This window comes from Oryzias melastigma, linkage group LG24 (genome assembly GCF_002922805.2).
Source record: "Oryzias melastigma strain HK-1 linkage group LG24, ASM292280v2, whole genome shotgun sequence".
Lineage (NCBI taxonomy): Eukaryota > Metazoa > Chordata > Actinopteri > Beloniformes > Adrianichthyidae > Oryzias > Oryzias melastigma.
In genome coordinates, this window is record NC_050535.1 from 7,460,154 (window position 1) to 7,476,649 (window position 16,496).

At 39.3% G+C, this 16,496-nt stretch overlaps 2 protein-coding genes across 2 annotated transcripts in view; both read left to right on the plus strand.

Moving 5' to 3' along the window:
• The window catches only part of LOC112158173 (pleckstrin homology domain-containing family G member 1), a 45,334-nt gene extending 38,354 nt beyond the window's left edge, over positions 1–6,980 (plus strand). Inside the window, exons 10-17 of the mRNA XM_024291398.2 lie at positions 1,539–1,625; positions 2,027–2,060; positions 2,142–2,234; positions 2,344–2,405; positions 2,493–2,684; positions 2,861–2,980; positions 3,096–4,896; positions 5,182–6,980. Coding sequence (XP_024147166.2) covers positions 1,539–1,625; positions 2,027–2,060; positions 2,142–2,234; positions 2,344–2,405; positions 2,493–2,684; positions 2,861–2,980; positions 3,096–4,896; positions 5,182–6,149 — 3,357 coding nt within the window. The 3' untranslated portion in view covers positions 6,150–6,980. The remainder of the gene's footprint in view (positions 1–1,538; positions 1,626–2,026; positions 2,061–2,141; positions 2,235–2,343; positions 2,406–2,492; positions 2,685–2,860; positions 2,981–3,095; positions 4,897–5,181) is intronic.
• Positions 6,981–9,651: 2,671 nt separating this feature from the next.
• On the plus strand, positions 9,652–16,377 carry tcp1 (t-complex 1). Its single transcript, XM_024291298.2, has 12 exons — positions 9,652–9,794; positions 10,182–10,267; positions 10,349–10,477; positions 10,755–10,852; positions 12,225–12,335; positions 12,649–12,830; positions 13,086–13,212; positions 13,865–14,040; positions 15,312–15,435; positions 15,509–15,701; positions 15,767–15,930; positions 16,000–16,377. Exons 1-12 carry the CDS (start codon positions 9,722–9,724, stop codon positions 16,211–16,213), a joined length of 1,677 nt encoding a protein of 558 aa, XP_024147066.1. The 5' UTR covers positions 9,652–9,721; the 3' UTR covers positions 16,214–16,377.
• The last annotated feature ends 119 nt before the right edge of the window (positions 16,378–16,496 follow it).

Genomic DNA, 16,496 nt, shown 5'->3' on the forward strand with positions numbered 1-16,496 from the left:
CACTAATTGACGACTAATCGACTATTAAAAATAGTCGAAAATTAATTTAATAGTCTGTTAGTCGTAACTTTATATTATATGGAGTCAGAGTGTAGTCAAGTTGAAAGTTATAATAACATTCTGGTAGTTTTTTGGGCTATTTTGGCATTTAGTACGTTTTTTTTGGGCTGTTTTGGAGTTTAGCTAATATTTCAGCTACATGCTAGCTGTTTTGGCTAATTTAGTTTGGGTTTTTTGTTGTTGTTTTTTAGGTAATTTAGAGTTTAGCTATTATTTCAGCAACACATAGCTATTTTGGCTGATTTAGTGTTTTATTTAAGCTTATTTGGAATTTAGCTAATATTTCAGCTGCATGCTAGCCTATTTGGCTAATTTAGGATATTTTAGGCTATTTTGGAGTTTAGCTATTTCAGCTACATGCTAGCTGTTTTTGCTAATTTAGTATTTTTTTCAGTTTTTTAGGCTATTTTGGAGCTTAGCTAATATTTCAGCTACATGCTAGCTGTTTTGGCTAATTTAGTTTGGGTTTTTTGTTGTTTTTTAGGTAATTTGGAGTTTAGCTATTATTTCAGCTACACATAGCTCTTTTAACTAATTTGGTGTTTTTTTAAGCTTATTTGGAGTTTAGCTAATGTTCCAGATGCATGCTAGCTGTTTTTACTAATTTAGTATTTTTTTCAGTTTTTTAGGCTAGTTTGGCGATTAGCTAATATTTCAGCTGCATGCTAGCTATTTCAGCTTTAGGATTTTTAGGATTTAGGGTTTTTTTAGGATTTTTATTTTTTATTGTGGCTTATTTGAGTTTGGCTAATATTTCAGCCACATGCTAGCCTATTACTTTTTTGCTTTTTTAGGCTAATTTGGAGTTTAGACAATATTTCAGCTGCAGGCTAGCTGTTTTGGCTAACTTAAGTTAACTTACTTTTTTCAGTTTTTCAGGCTCATTTGGCATTGAACTAATATTTTAACTGTTTTTCAGCCTTAGCGATTTTAGCTATCAATTCCAGCATCTTTACCGGCCAAATTCAGCTTACAGCTTTCACACTAGCATGTAATGCTATATATCTAGTTTTGAGTTAGTTTAAAGCTAATATTGGTTAAGATGTGTGCTTCACATCCAGTTTGCACATGACCCGATTAGTCGACTAATCAGAAAAAATAATTGGTGATTAGTCAGCTATTTTAATATAATCGTTTGTGGCAGTTCTACTTTTGAACTAATTACAGGTTTTAAAACTTGCTACCAGCAGCATTGAGCAAGAGTCAGAAAGTGCTCCGATTGTTTGTAGGTGTTTCATTGTTCTGTAGCCCATCCAGGCTCACCTTTCTGAGCTGTTCGGACATGTTGGGTGTTTTAGGGCCAAAGGCACTCATTGTTGCTACCTAACAAACCACGTTTTGGAGGAGCATTAAAAAGGAAAATCTAATGTGCGACGTGCAAAAGCCGTATTTTGAAAGGATTTATCCCAATCCTCTAAGCCGCAGTAAAAGTGCACGTATGACATAATCCTCTCTCTGATGTTTCGCTCTGACCTCAGGCCAAATCGCAGCAAGACAAGCGCATGTGGATCTTACACCTCAAAAGGCTCATACTTGAAAACCATCCTGCAAAAATTCCTGCCAAGGTAAGTGGAGCTTACCTGAGAGTTTGAGTGGGATGTTGTGAATGTGTCACTCTTTTAAGAATGCTTTCGTTAAGCGTTGCTGCTGTTCTCTATTTGCTTAGCTAATTGACAGAAGTGAATGACGTTTTACTCAAAACATCTTTAAAATTGAGGCAAAAATATTCAATTTCAGGTGTAGTCTTGCACGAAAATCTAATAGTATTCAAAGAAAACGATTCTACATCAGACAAGTCTACACAATTGATCGAGATCAAGTTAAGTTGAAACAATGTGATGTATTTCTCCTGCAATCGTTTGAGTGAAGACTGTAGCACAGCACCACCAAGTGGAGAGATGTATGCTTACATGAAAATCCCATCAAACTCTCTTCTTTCTTTCCTTTTTTTTTTTTTGCTTTGCAGGCGAAACAAGCAATTTTGGAGATGGATGCAATCCGTAAGTGATATTGACTTAATAGGCATTTATTGACTTTAAGATCCAAAAGGGTTAAACGGCTCTGCTGTGATTCTCTTTCAGACCACCCTGGGTTTCATTACAGCCCCGATGGGGACAAGAAGGACTCTCCTCAAACCAAGGAAGGCCCCACTCCTCGTAGAGGACGCAGGAAAGGTGAGAAATGCCAAAATCTCTTGTCTTTTATGCATACTAATTGGTTGGTCTTCATTGGGCCTCAGTGGGTTATTGAAATAAAGGTGACCTTAAGATGTTATGTTCCCAGAACCCCTCAGCAAATTACTGAAGAATGCAAAGCAGAACACAGCCCACACTGACACTGAAAAAGTGAGTCCCAATCATAAGTAATTCCTAAGATTAATTGAAATGTGCTTATTCCTTCAAAAAAATCTATTTTTTGGTTCTTCTTCCCAGCGAACAAGCTTAGGAGTTAGCCTACTTTCTCCAGTGTCCCAGCTGGCTCTGGGCACTATAGGCCGCAGTCGAAGCCTCATCAACCAATCTCAGGAGTCCCTGGATCCCGGAGATCACTATGAGCACAGTGACAGGGAGGAAGGGGAGGAGCCACACCAGCAGGATGCTGACGATGAAGATGAAAGTGCTCCTGTGAGTTAAAGTTCCATTAAATGTTACACACCGAGATGTGGGAAATGTGTTCTCCACATTTGACCCAAACAGGTCACTCCACCCCCGAGGGAGGAGTGAGCTGCAGACACAGCTGCAGACACAGCTGCACTCAAGAACCATTTGGTGGTTTGACCTCTTTTTTTAATGTTTTTCAGGGTGGTGGCAGGAGGCTACGCATTCCAGGCAAAAGCAGCAGAAAGAGGCTGAACCCTCAAGCATCTGTTGACAGCATTGAACAATGGAAATCCTTCAACATGAGTTCCTCAGACCTTCAGGTGTGCAGTCATTCACAGTTGTATTGTTGCAGTTTTAGAAGTATATAAAGTTTTAAAGAGTGAATGTTTCTAAAGGATCTCAGACACACACAACTTTTTCTGTCATTCCATTCAGAGAGCCAGAGAATCATTGGTAAGAGAAGGAAGTCACCACCCACCACTTCTGAGGACGCCGCATGTGACCGAGGAACCTCCGGAGTCCCCGATCCCATCTGTAATAGTCACAGAAAGTGACCATTCAGTGAGGAATATCTGGGCTGACCACCGAGCTCGCCGGGCCATGTTCCCCACCCGCCAGAGGACAATGCAGCCCGATGATGAGGATGAAGACATATATCAGATGTTTGTTCCCACCGAGCAAAGCGCACCAGAACCGGAGTCCCCCGCAGAAAGGTCAGAGGCTTCCTTATCCCCTCGGACAGCTCGGCCCTGCAGTTGGCATGTTGAGCAGGTGCCCACGGTGCAAGTTGACCCCCCGCCGGATAGCAGCAGAGTCCTGCGGAGAGCCAGCAGTGTAGGAGAGAAGGCCACAGAGACTCGAAGTCCTGAACAAGAACAAGCAAGTCGTAGCAATTTAGAAGTGATCAACACGGAATCGTCCAGCAATGAAATATCTGGATCCTCGTCGGCCGAACAACTGACCATAGACGATATAGAGAATGTATATGACAATATCAGCTATGAGGACCTGAGGAGTATGGGCCTCATCAGAAGGGACCCTGAAGAAAGTCAGAAACAGAAAGAAACTTCTGGAATCACACAAGCGGAAAGAGTACAAAGCCCTCCAAGGATCGCGGAGCCAGTAAATGAAGCGGACTCCTCATCCGAGAGCAACCGGTCTTCTGCGCCGGAGGTGAAGCCATATGAGTCGTGTGAGCTGAAAATTGTGGAAGAAGAGATCTATGACACCATCTGTTTTAGGGAACCTCCATCAACGGAACTGAATGAAGGTAATAAAAGTTTACTGTCTTTGGAACAAGATCCGCAAACTAAAACTTGTGCGGGGACTTTGTCAGAGGAGAGCCTCCATTTAGGTGACAATGAAGTACCGGAAGGTTCCCGCTCTCTTTCAAGCTCCTCTCAGCCAGATCACTGTTACTCCTCTTCCTCTTCTGAGATATTTGCACAGAAAGGAGACAAGATGTCTGAGGAGGTTGATGAAATCTGGAGTGACTTAGAAAACTACATCAAAACCAATGAGAAGAAGGCCGATCGGCTTCCTGCTGCATTTCCTGTGAGCGCCAATGAGTCATCCAAGGTTTCATCTGGTAAAAATAGCCCCAAAAGGAGCCCCTCTGGAGAAACTCCTCAAGCTGCCAGCCCTCCAGCCAAGAATAGCCCGACTCATCAGTCCAAACCCCATTCTGTCACCTCCACACCATCATTCACCATCCCTGTTCTCAGGCTCCCCGATCTCCAAAGTGAAAATCCCACTGAAGAAGAAAGCCCCAACCCAACGCCAGCATCCCGCCCCCTTCCAGTCCCCCCAGAGCCCCCACCGGGCACCGTGAAAAGCATTCGGAACAGACTAGCTCGCCTAAGCAGCGGCAGCTTCCGCCTGGAGGACGATGACCTTGTAGAGCTCCCCCAGCGTAGTCCTTCTCAAAGAGACCCCAGCATCAGGGACCTCCATAGTCTGTTCCCGGGGGAGTTAGCAGGTCTGGACACACCTTTAGCCTCTTCCTCTCTCCTGCTGGGCGAGTCAATAGACTTTCCTCTGGAAATTATGGACAAGAGCAAGAGTCGTGTCTTCCTGATGGCAAGGCAGTACAGCCAGAAGATCAAGAAGGCCAACCAGCTTCTACGCATGAGGAGTATGGACCCTGGAGACTCGTGCAGTCGAGCCAGAATGGAGAAAAAACAGAAAGACCTTGCAGCCATATTGGAGGAAAAGAAACAAGGAGGTGCAGCTATAGGTAACCCGACATTTTTCACTTCTAATTTGGCTTCCAGGTTTATCTCGTGAGTTTTTAAATTCCGAATCTTGTACACAAGAGATAATATACTTGAACTATATCTAATCAAGACATGTAAGGCCTTTAAATGAGTTTTCTAAATGGAGAACTGGGTTAGGTCACATGTGGGCTGTACCCAAACCTCATAACAAGGGCAGTATCTGTGTCAGATTCTTGAGAAACGAGGTTGACTTTTGCTATCAACAATATTAATTATTGATCGACTTGTTTGTTTTCTCTCCTCAGGAGCAAGAATTGCAGAGTACTCCCAGCTTTACGACCAGGTGATGTTCAAGGACTCTCCTGGACAAGCTGCTCAAGCCTTCTCTCAGCCTGTCAGTAGTTCAGGACCGTCGTTGTCCTTGTCTGGGACTCAGAGCTCCCTGGATGAGGACTGGCTCCACTCCACCTACAGCAACGGGGAGCTGGCAAGCTTTGTGTCTTCATCCAGCGATGCGATGGACGCGCAGGCAACCACAAGCCCTCAGCGCAGGATTGTCTCCTCCTGCTCCATCCCTTCTCTGAAGACTATCCCTTCTTCAAGTGCTCCAACGCCACAAAGGTGGAGCTCATGCTTGTCTGCACCAAGTGAGAAGGAGGAACACGTGTACAGTTCCATCAAGAGACATCCTTCCTTTAATGCAACATCTTCCCCATCCGTACAATGCCACTCAGCCGGCTCTCTGGTCAGCCAACAGCAAGAGGCGCAACCCGAACCTGGATGTAATGGACTACCTACGCACAGAACCACAGACAGATCTCACGGTCCCAGTTTGGGCCACACTGGTCGACAGAGCAGCCTTCCAGACCAGCTGATCCTGGGACGGTCAGATCTCACTTTACACGACGGCCAACAGGTGGTGGTCCTCAATCGCGCTTCTGCTCTCAGCATACTCAACGCTACCCAGAACTACCTGGCCAACTTCAAGGACAACGGGGAAGACGACGATGACTATGTAGAGATCCGCTCCGAGGACGAAAGCGAAGCAGAAAGGAACCAGTTGCCGCGGGGTAACGCTGGCTCGGCTGCCCTTTCCAACCAAAACCGGAGTCTCGTCCAGTCTTTGAGTCTGCCGTCTACACCTCTGCGAAGCTGCGACCCGTTAAAACCTCTGGAGAAATACCTGTGGAGCGAGCCGCAGCAGAACCAACCGAAAATCGTTCAGTCTCTGAGGGAGAAGTTTCAGTGTCTGAGCTCCAGCAGCTTTGCGTGAAAATCCGTGTTGACAAACAGCATATAGCAACAAAGGGACAAAGCATATTTTACATACAACTTCCTGAGCAGTTCTTAAATAGCAGCCATATTTGTAGTGCACAGGTCTAAGCATGAGCTTTCTTAGCACTACTAAGCAAGAATACAAGATCTTCACAAACAATAGTCTGAACTATATTTACTATCAGAAGTTTAAACTTTTACACTGCTTTATGTGTGAGCCTTGTAAAGATTATTGACTTATGAACTGGTTTTGTTGAAATGGTTTATGTCTCTTCCTGGGCATCAAACATCACATAGATCTGCAGGAGATTCCACTGTCAATAGTTTCAGAGTTCTCCCAAAAGTTTTGCTCTTAAGGTAGCTATATTTTCACTTTTAGTTAATATGGTTAAAAGAGATAAACAGCAATTTTTTTTTGCATACAACAAGCAGCTTCACAGCACCAAACATGCAACCTTCAGACATTCTGCTCGGTTTAGTTTGTCACTTGACAAAAGAGTGCAGCTCTATTAGGAATCCAAATGTAAGTTGTGTGTTTTTTGTCATTCTTCCTGACAATTGTGTCACCAATAGGTTATAAAGAGCTTTAAAATAATGCAAAACTACATGCTTATATGCTGCACTGCTGCTGTTTAGGGGTTGTATTTGTTTGAAATCTGTGAATAACTTTCAAATGTTTTACATTTTATGGGCAAAATGTATGGAATCAAATCAGAACCAGCTTTAAGTGAACGAAAAAAGACGATTGAAAATTTGAAAATGGACATTGTAACTGATTTTTTTTTTCGAAAATTTGAAAACTGAAAAAAAATTGAAAACAAGACATTGTAAATTTGGAAAAAAAAGAAATTTTGAAAAAAATTGAAAATTTGAAAAAAAACCTGAAAATGTAATTTTTTTGAAAATTAAGAAAAAACTTAAAACTTAAAATAAATCTTGAAAATTTGAAAAAAATTGTGAAAACTTGAAATAAAAAAATATATAAATGTAAAAATTAAAAGAAAATTTGAAAAAAATTGAAAATTTAAAAAAAACCAGAAAATGTATTTTTTTTAATTAAGAAAAAAATTAAAACTTAAAATAAATCTTGAAAATTTGAAAAAAATAGTGAAAACCTGAAATAAAAAAAATATATAAATTTAAAAATTACTGATTGAAAAAAAATATCCTTTAGTAACAGCTACTGTTTTCTAATTTTCTTTTTTTTTGAATCTTCACTTTCAGCTCTCAGTTTTACAGTCTCAATTCGGATTTTTGAGTTTTCACCTCTGAGCTAAGCCTAATATTACATGGGGGCGGGGCTTTGAGCTCATTGGCTACCCGAAAATGATTCCCATGATTCCCCCAAAAATGTTTTCAAATTTTTATTTTTTTATTTTTTTCAAGTTTTAAAAACGTTTTTTTTTTTTCAAATTTTGAGCTATTTTTTCAAATTTACAATGTCTTGTTTTCAAATTTTACATTTTTTTTCAGTTACAATGTCTATTTTTCACATTTTAAATCTGTTTTTTTCATTCACTTTAAGCTGATCCTGTGATTTGACCCCATAAAAATGTTAATTATTAAAGGACCACAAAGGAAAGCTGTAGTTACAGTACTGTTCTAGGTGCACTTCCTTTTCTTTACACACAAATTGGGTTTAAATTGTCATAACACTACTGACTCATCATGATTGCACAAAATAAGCTGCATTGATTTAAATAAAAACATTCAATGCTGTTTCCGTTTTTTTTTTTTTTTTTTTTTTTTACATCAAATTCAGGGATTTAAAGTTGCGTAATGTGACACACTAATTTGAGAAGATTGTCAAACGATGATGACAGTGAGCCAAAACTGACTGTAAATGAAAATATAATGTCTTTAATCAAATCTAGAAAGATCCAAAAATGTAATAAAAATACTGTGAATGTTTTTAGAAAAAATAACAGATTTTCTGTCGCGCACTTAAAGAAAAGTCTAAAAACGTATCCAAAAATGTAAAAATCCTATCGTGCTGAATTGTCGGGAGATGGCAGCAAACCTGGGATGGGAATATGAAGTATATTTGTTTTTCAGTTTTGTTTCACTGGCGGGGAACTGTTTGTCCGTCTTCATTGACTTTTTTATTTTCTTTTTTGCACTTTTCTTTCAGTTTTTGCATCTTATTTGTAAACACTTTGTAGAGATGTACATTTTAGGAGAGTTATTCTTGTATGCCATAGAAATGCTTTATAATATGTTGATGTTTAAGTTAAATGTACTGTATTTTTTTAACTGGCTAGTCAACATTGCTCAAAAACAATGTAATGCAGATAATAAATTCAGATTCAACTCTGTGGTTTTGTTACTTTTTTCTTTTTCAATAATATATTTTTATAATGTTAGAACAATTCCTACTTTTGATTATTTCATTCACTTTCCATTCAATCCCTTCTTAAATAATAGCAAAACCCAAGGGAATAGACATTAAAAAGTTTGAGGCATGTCTTTACACCTAAACTACAAATAAAACGACTATATTTGCTATTAAAAAGTTGGAATATTCTAAAATCCAGGATAAAATCAAACACATACTGAGCCAGAAAAGAGCTGGAGATAATGTAATACTAGATACAGCTAATTGACAATCAAACTTCAACTTGTTGGACTTTGAAAGTCTAATTTTGTAGTTTACATGCATATAAGCTTTTTTTATTTTCTTGTTTTGAAAATTAGTTGTTAAAAATGCACATATTGTATTTGGTAACAAGAATAACCTCAACATTAACTAACACAAAATAAAAATGTGTTAGCCTACAAAATTAATAATATTTAAAATTGGCTAATTTACACTTAATTTAATTTACATTTTACATTTATTGCTGTTTTAACAATGATTAAAAATATATTTTATTGTGAAGAACTGTGGTACATTGAAAATAGTTGTAATGTGCTATATAAATAAAGTTTCATTCATTCAAAATTGTAAAATTTATTAGTTGAGATAGAAAATGATTTCTGTCAGAGTCCAACAATGCTGACAGGAATATGATAGTTTAAAAAAAGTGTATTTTTATTAAGGGGTTTGAGGCTCTAATTTTATCTTATCTTAAGAACATTAAAGTTGTATATAAAGGTATGGAGCAAACCATTTGAAATAAACAAAAAGAGTATGAGAAAATAGTAGTGAATGGGGTTTATTTTATTGTTATTATTATTTATTTATTTTTATGGTTTATTTTATTTATATTTATTTGAGGGTGACAAAAGCACGTTTCAACAGCAGGAGGCGCAAAAGAGTTTTAAAAATCAATTTAGTTTTTAGAACATCGACTTCAGCTTTAAGCCTGCTCTTTCACACCAAAGCATTCTGGGAAATGGAGTTCACCACAACAGTTTCAAAAAGTTATACTTTTCTAAGTCATTCTTTTTGTGTAAATGATCTACAACATATTTCTCGTTTGAAATTTGAAGGTAAAAACGTTGTCGAATAAATTTTTTGACTCGTTTTTGTTTTTACTCACTTTAATTCTCGAACCTTCCGTCATTTTGCCGGTTTACCCATAGTGCACCCGGGCCGATTCTTTCTTCTCGGTTGTGTGGTGCTCCAAAATGTCGCTTTTGGAAGGTCCGCTTAATGTCTTCGGCCAGAGAAATACTGGCGAGTCTGTTCGCACTCAAAATGGTGAGCTGCAATTCATTTTCGCGTTGTATTTTTCACCGTTTTAAAGAATCGACGTTGGAGCGTCGCGCGCGCCTATAAAGTTTCCGCATGTAGCACACACGTGTGGTCATGCTAGTGCTAGTTACCGCTACAACAAATGTGTTAAACTAGCGTGGATTGCTTTTAACCAGCATGGATACGCATTCTCGCTTAAGAATCACATAAACACGCTAGTTTTATTCGGATATATGAATATATAAAGTAGTAGTTAGCTTGAATGAATGAGCGGCTATGCTAGTTTAATAGGTGTGGCCCGTTATTTGCCTCCTCAGCTAAAAAGTATTACGTGAATCCTATTAAAGACGATTTTATTGCTTTTAATTTAGCTGTTTGAAATTATTTTTGCAGTCATGGCCGCAGCTTCCATCGCGAACATCGTCAAGAGTTCTCTCGGACCCTACGGCCTCGATAAGATGCTGGTGGACGACATTGGGGTTTGTGTCACGTTTTGACCAAACTATATATCTATTTATGATTTTATGTGGTTTATGTATTATTCATTCAATAATTGACAGGATGTTACCATCACCAACGATGGAGCAACCATTCTCAAGATGCTGGAGGTGGAACATCCAGCTGCCAAAGTCCTGTGTGAGCTGGCTGACCTGCAGGACAAGGAGGTTGGAGATGGAACCACATCAGTAGTAAGTCTTTGACAGATTATTTCAAACTCAAAACGAAAAAAAGGAAGACATTTTAGTTCTCTATTATATATATAAAAAAAGAGTCCTGTTCTAGTACCATACATCTGCTTTTATTACGGATGTGTGGCTATGCTAACAGGATAGAGAAACTGTCCGTCAGAGTCTGAAGGAGTTCTGCAGCCTCATTTCTGCCGCTCCTAATGAAACGATGGTACAAAATTACAATTTGTCATTTGGAAAAACGTCATTTTGATCCTTAAAATACTATTTCTCGTAGGTGATTCTCGCTGCAGAGCTGCTGAAAAGTGCAGACGAGCTGGTAAAGCAGAAGATTCATCCAACCTCAGTCATCAATGGATACCGCCTGGCTTGCAAGTGAGATGGGTTGATGTAGTTTTAATTACTATAGAACATTTTTAATCATATGCGACTTTCATTAAATATAAACGACGAATCCCTTCTAAAATAATTGTTTTGTGGAAAGTAAAATATTGAAAATTGTTAAATGTTTATTTTGATTTCTTTTGGAACAATATTCATCCTTTTTTATTCTTCATGATTAAGTTAAAAAGTTACTGTTTTAAAGTATTAAAAATTAGCTTTTTGGACTATTTTGACATTTACTAATATTTTAGGCTATTTTGGAGTTAAGCTAATATTTCAGCTACATGCTAGCTGTTTTGGGTATTTTAGGCTTTTTTAAGGATGTTTTGGAATTTAGCTAATTATTTTAGTTACATGCTAACTGCTTTAGCAAATTAGTCCTTTTTCGTTTTTTTAGGATATTTTGAAGTTTAGCTATTTTTTGGGTGACATGCCAACCGTTTTGGCTAACTTAGGCTCTTTTTTAAACGTTTTTCTTTTTGGATTGTTGTGGAATTAAGCTAATGTTTCAGCTACTTGCTATCTGTTTTGGCTAACCTAATTATTTTTTTTAGGCTAATTTGGCATTTAGCTAATATTTTAGCTGGCTATATTAGCGTTTTCAGCTATTATCCTCAGTTTTTTTAGCTATCAACTTCAGCTTTTTACAACTATTAGCTTCAGCGTTTTCAGCTATTAGCGTCACAATTTTTAACTATCACTTTCAGCATCTTCAGCGGCCAAATTCAGCTTACAGCATTTACATTAGCATTATCACAGAATTAATAATTAGAATTATGTTAAGTTACGGTTTTAAAGTTTTTTTGAAATTTTAGTTTTTGACTGTTCAATAAATGTTTATCCTATTCGGCCCACAACCTAAGGTTTGTTTTGGATTTTGGCCCCTTGTGCGATTGAGTTTGATGGCCCATTTGTAGACGATCCCTCGGTATGCCTTTCACTCCCATCTCTGTCTGCAGCACGGATAGTCCTTGCCATTAAAAAAGAGCCTTTTTTTTCAGTTTTAAACATTTATTAAAACAGTTATTGAGCCTTGAAGTCTTCAAGTCTTGATATTCCAGCTCACTTTTGCTTTTGTGCACTTCCTGCTCAAACTAGTGCTGTTCTATTATGTACTTTATGGCAGTAAAATGTCACGTTCTGTTCATTGTATGCAGACTTCTTACAGAGTATCTATTTGTAATAAGCTTGAAAGATATAGACCTTATCATAGGATGTGCCGCATCTGATTTTGAGTCTCAAACTATGTGATCGAGACAGATTTTCGATCACATGATTGGATCAAGACATCTCTAATAATTGTTTTGAAAGATGAATAATAAGTATTTACCAATCCATCTGAGTGTTTTGTTTTTCCTTTTAGAGAGGCAGTGCGCTACATAAACGAGAACCTCACCATTGGAACCGATGATCTGGGAAGAGAATGTCTCATCAACGCAGCCAAGACCTCCATGTCTTCAAAAATCATTAAAGTGTATCCTACTAAAAATGTCAGATCTTCCTGCAGGATTACATTGTTTCTGTCAAGTGTTAGCATTTTGTGCTAAAAGCTACTTCTTAGCATTCGTTTATAGAGCTGCCACGATTAGTCAACTAATTCACTATTAAAATAGTCGACAACTAATTCAATAGTTGATTTGTCATTACTTTATATTAAATTGTGTATTAAAAAGTGTAGAAAAGTTTAAAGTTGTAATGGCATCCACTTTGTTCATGACCCGATTAGTTGACTATTAAAATAATCGTATTTGACATCACTGTTTGTTTACCTTGACTTCAGTCGTCAGTGATTCGGACTTCTTTGCAAACATGGTGGTCGACGCCGCCATGGCGGTGAAGTTTGTGGACAGCAAGGGCGTGGCCAAATACCCCATCAACTCTGTGAACGTGTTGAAAGCTCACGGTCGCAGCCAGAAGGAGAGTTTTTTGGTCAACGGATACGCGCTGAACTGCACGGTCGGCTCTCAAGGTGTGTTTCTTTAAAAAAAAAGTAAACTTTTACACATTTTATTATTCCTTAACTCCCATTTTATTTGCTGCTATATCTTGCTCAGTGATGTACGCAGTGATACGCGTGGGAAACAGTAAACTGGTTTAAGAGAAGTCTAGTGGCAGTGATTTATCTGTGAACTCTGGCACTTCTTTTTGGCCAAACATGATTCGTTTTAGTACTTTTCTTTTGTTGCTTCAGACGCCTTCAGCTTCAGTTGTTGTTTCTCTGCAGGAATGGTGAAACGGATCGTCAATGCGAAGATCGCCTGCCTGGACTTCAGTTTGCAGAAGGCCAAAATGAAAATGGGAGTTCAAGTCATCATCAGCGACCCGGAGAAACTCGATCAGATCAGACAGAGGTGAGCAGATTGTTTTTGTCGTGCATTTATCTTTACTATTTAATGAACTTTGATATTCAAAGACAAACTGTTATTCTGAAAACTTCATTAAAAAATGTCAACTGTTTTGGAGAATGGAGGTAACTCAAGTTTGTTTGATACATCACAAGCACAACTTTGTAATTATAGTACCAAAGCAAACAATCATACTGTTTAGTGTTAAAGAAATTAGCTTAATTGAAGCCAATTCATTGAATTTGTGATACCAAGTAGTGAATCTGCAGCTACTGTTGATCTATGAAGGTGTTCATATTAATGAGACGTACTTACTGGAACAGCTACTGGAATAATAAAAGGATAAAGATTTACTTTATGTGAAAAAATCTCTAAAAAAATCTCTAAAACTACTTATAAAATATAAAAAAAATTCAAACAAACATCAACTTTTGATATTTGGTAACAATTCGGTATTAAGCCAAGAAGTGTTTTTAATTTCTGTGCATCCCTACTCTTTATAAATCAAATATTTGCTTTGTTTGACCTTTTTTTCCATTAAAAAAAGCAGAGTTTTGAACAATAATGTGGTATTTTATTTATCAGCAAGGATGATCTGCTCTTAGATTGATTAGTAGAACTGAAAATTAAAGTGTATTTTTCTTTATGTCAAATTCAGAGAGTCTGACATCACCAAGGAAAGAATCCAAAAGATTCTGGCTGCTGGAGCAAATGTCATTCTGACCACTGGAGGCATCGACGACATGTGTCTGAAGTACTTCGTGGACACAGGAGCCATGGCTGTGAGGAGGGTTCTGAAGAGGGACCTCAAACGCATCGCCAAGGCAACAGGAGGCAAGAATGGATCACATCTGTTTGTACATTTGGGCTGCCACAGAAGATTATTTTAATAGTCGAATTATCACTGATGATTTTTTTTCCAATTAGTTGACTAATCAGGCCATACACAAAGTGGATATAAAACACACATCTTAACCATCTTTAGCTTTAAACTAACTGAAAACTACATATATAGCATTACCTGTGATAATGCTAGAATGAATGCTGTAATCTGAGTTTGGCAGCTGAAATTGATAGCTAAAATCACTGAAGCCAATAGTTGAAAACACTAAAGTTGATCGTCCCAACTAAAATATTAGTTAAATGCTAAATTAGCCTAAATAAATGAAAAAAAAAGCCTAACCCTGGGCTTACACCGCTAGCGTCAAGGCTTCGTTGCGTCGCGGGACTAGCTACAGCCGATGACTTACACTGGCTGCTGCTCCAGCCACAGCCTGTGAAAGCTCAGCCCAGACAGAGTAGTGCTGGATCTCTATGATCAGCTTCTCGTTGTCCATGGCTATGACTGACAACGCTGTGCTGCAACACACTTTGAGTAACCCGAAAATTACGTAATGTTTACGACACGCTGAAACCGGCGAGTTCAGCGGAAAATTTGTTTCCAAAAAGGATTCGCAGCGACACAGAGGTCAGTCCGCAGACACAAGACGTGAACGCCTGCAGTGGAAGTTTCTCTCGCACTTTTAATGTTACGAAAAGACTGTGGCGCACGCATCGGAGCCTTGACGCTGGTGGTGTAAGCCCAGGGAAAGTTAGCCAAAACAGCTAGCATGCAGCTTAAATATTACCTAACTCCAAATTAGCCTAAAAAACTGGAAAAATCCTAAATTAGCCAAATACACTATCAAGTAGCTGAAATATTAGCTAAACTCCAAAATGGACTCAATTTAAAAAAAAATGCTAGCATGCGGTTAAATTATTAGCTATACACCAAATTAGCCTAAAAAAAATGGGGAAAAAATCCTAAATTAGTCACAACAGCTAGCATGTAGTTGAAATATTAGCTAGACTCTGGGGAGATCAAAAATAGCCTAAAAATGGGGGGGGGGAACACATTAGCCATAACAGCTAGCATGTAGTTAAAAGGTACATGATGCCCTTGTAACTTTCAACTTTACTACACTCTGAATATAAAGTAACGACTAATCGACTATTAAATTAGTCATTGACTATTTTAATAGTCGATTAGTCGTCTGATCGTGGCAGCCCTATAGGTCATGTATCTGTATCTCATCTCAACGTTCACCTGGTTTCTCGGTTCTCAGCCGTCGTCTGCCCGTCTCTGTCCAACCTGGAGGGAGAGGAAACCTTCGAGGCCACCATGCTCGGTCAGGCTGAAGAGGTTGTTCAGGAGCGCGTCTGTGACGATGAGCTCATTCTGGTCAAGAAGTAAGAACTAGCCAATCAAATTACGACGGTTTCACGCTATCATTTATAAACTTCTGTGAACTTCCTCCTTCAGCACCAAAGCTCGCACTTCAGCCTCCATCATTCTGCGAGGAGCTAACGACTTCATGTGCGACGAGATGGAGCGCTCGGTCCACGACGCTCTGTGTGTGGTGAAGAGGGTGCTCGAGTCTAAGTCTGTGGTACCAGGAGGGGGCGCTGTGGAGGCCGCTCTGTCCATTTACCTGGAGAACTATGCCACCAGCATGGTGAGTTGAATCCGAGGAACGTCTGCGACTCGTTAGGAGTGAAGCTCACGTGTGGTCTCCTCCAGGGTTCAAGAGAGCAGCTCGCCATCGCAGAGTTTGCTCGCTCTCTGCTGGTCATCCCAAAGACGCTGGCAGTGAACGCAGCACAGGACTCCACCGACCTGGTGGCCAAGCTCCGCGCCTTCCACAACGAAGCTCAGGTCAACCCGGAGCGCAAGAACCTCAAATGGTGAGCAGAGTTTTTGACCTGCTTCTCTAGGCTCACTTCACACTAACGAGACGGCGTCTCCCTCCCCAGGATTGGTTTGGACTTGATGAACGGCAAACCCCGAGACAACCGTCAGGCTGGTGTGTACGAACCCACCATGGTGAAGACTAAAAGCCTCAAGTTCGCCACTGAAGCTGCGATCACCATCCTCCGCATCGACGACCTCATCAAACTGTTCCCAGAGCCTAAAGAAGGCGGGCAGTCCTACCGGGACGCCGTGCACTCGGGCTCTCTGGAGGGCTGAGACCCGTTTACTCACACACACTTGTATTTATAACGAGTTCTTCGCCGCTGTTGCTTCAGTGTAGCCGCTCACTTTACCTGTTGTTGCCCACGTTCAGTTCTGGAGCTGCTGCTTCCAGAGGATTTTTTTTTGCAGACGTAATAAAGGTCCAATGTTGCAAAGAACGACTGAGTTCATAATTCTTTAATAAAATTTCATTTCCGCATAAAAATGTGAGCAGAGAGAAGGCAAGCACAATTAGCACTTATGTCAGTAATATGGCTTTCTGTAGGTTTTCTCTAAA

Coding starts and splice junctions, on each gene's coding strand:
- tcp1 (XM_024291298.2), top strand. CDS start 9,722: ATGTCGCTTTTGGAAGGTCCGCTTAATGTCTTCGGCCAGAGAAATACT. Junction 10,478..10,754: donor GAGATGGAACCACATCAGTA/GTAAGTCTTTGA, acceptor TATTTCTCGTAG/GTGATTCTCGCTGCAGAGCT. Junction 13,213..13,864: donor CTCGATCAGATCAGACAGAG/GTGAGCAGATTG, acceptor TGTCAAATTCAG/AGAGTCTGACATCACCAAGG.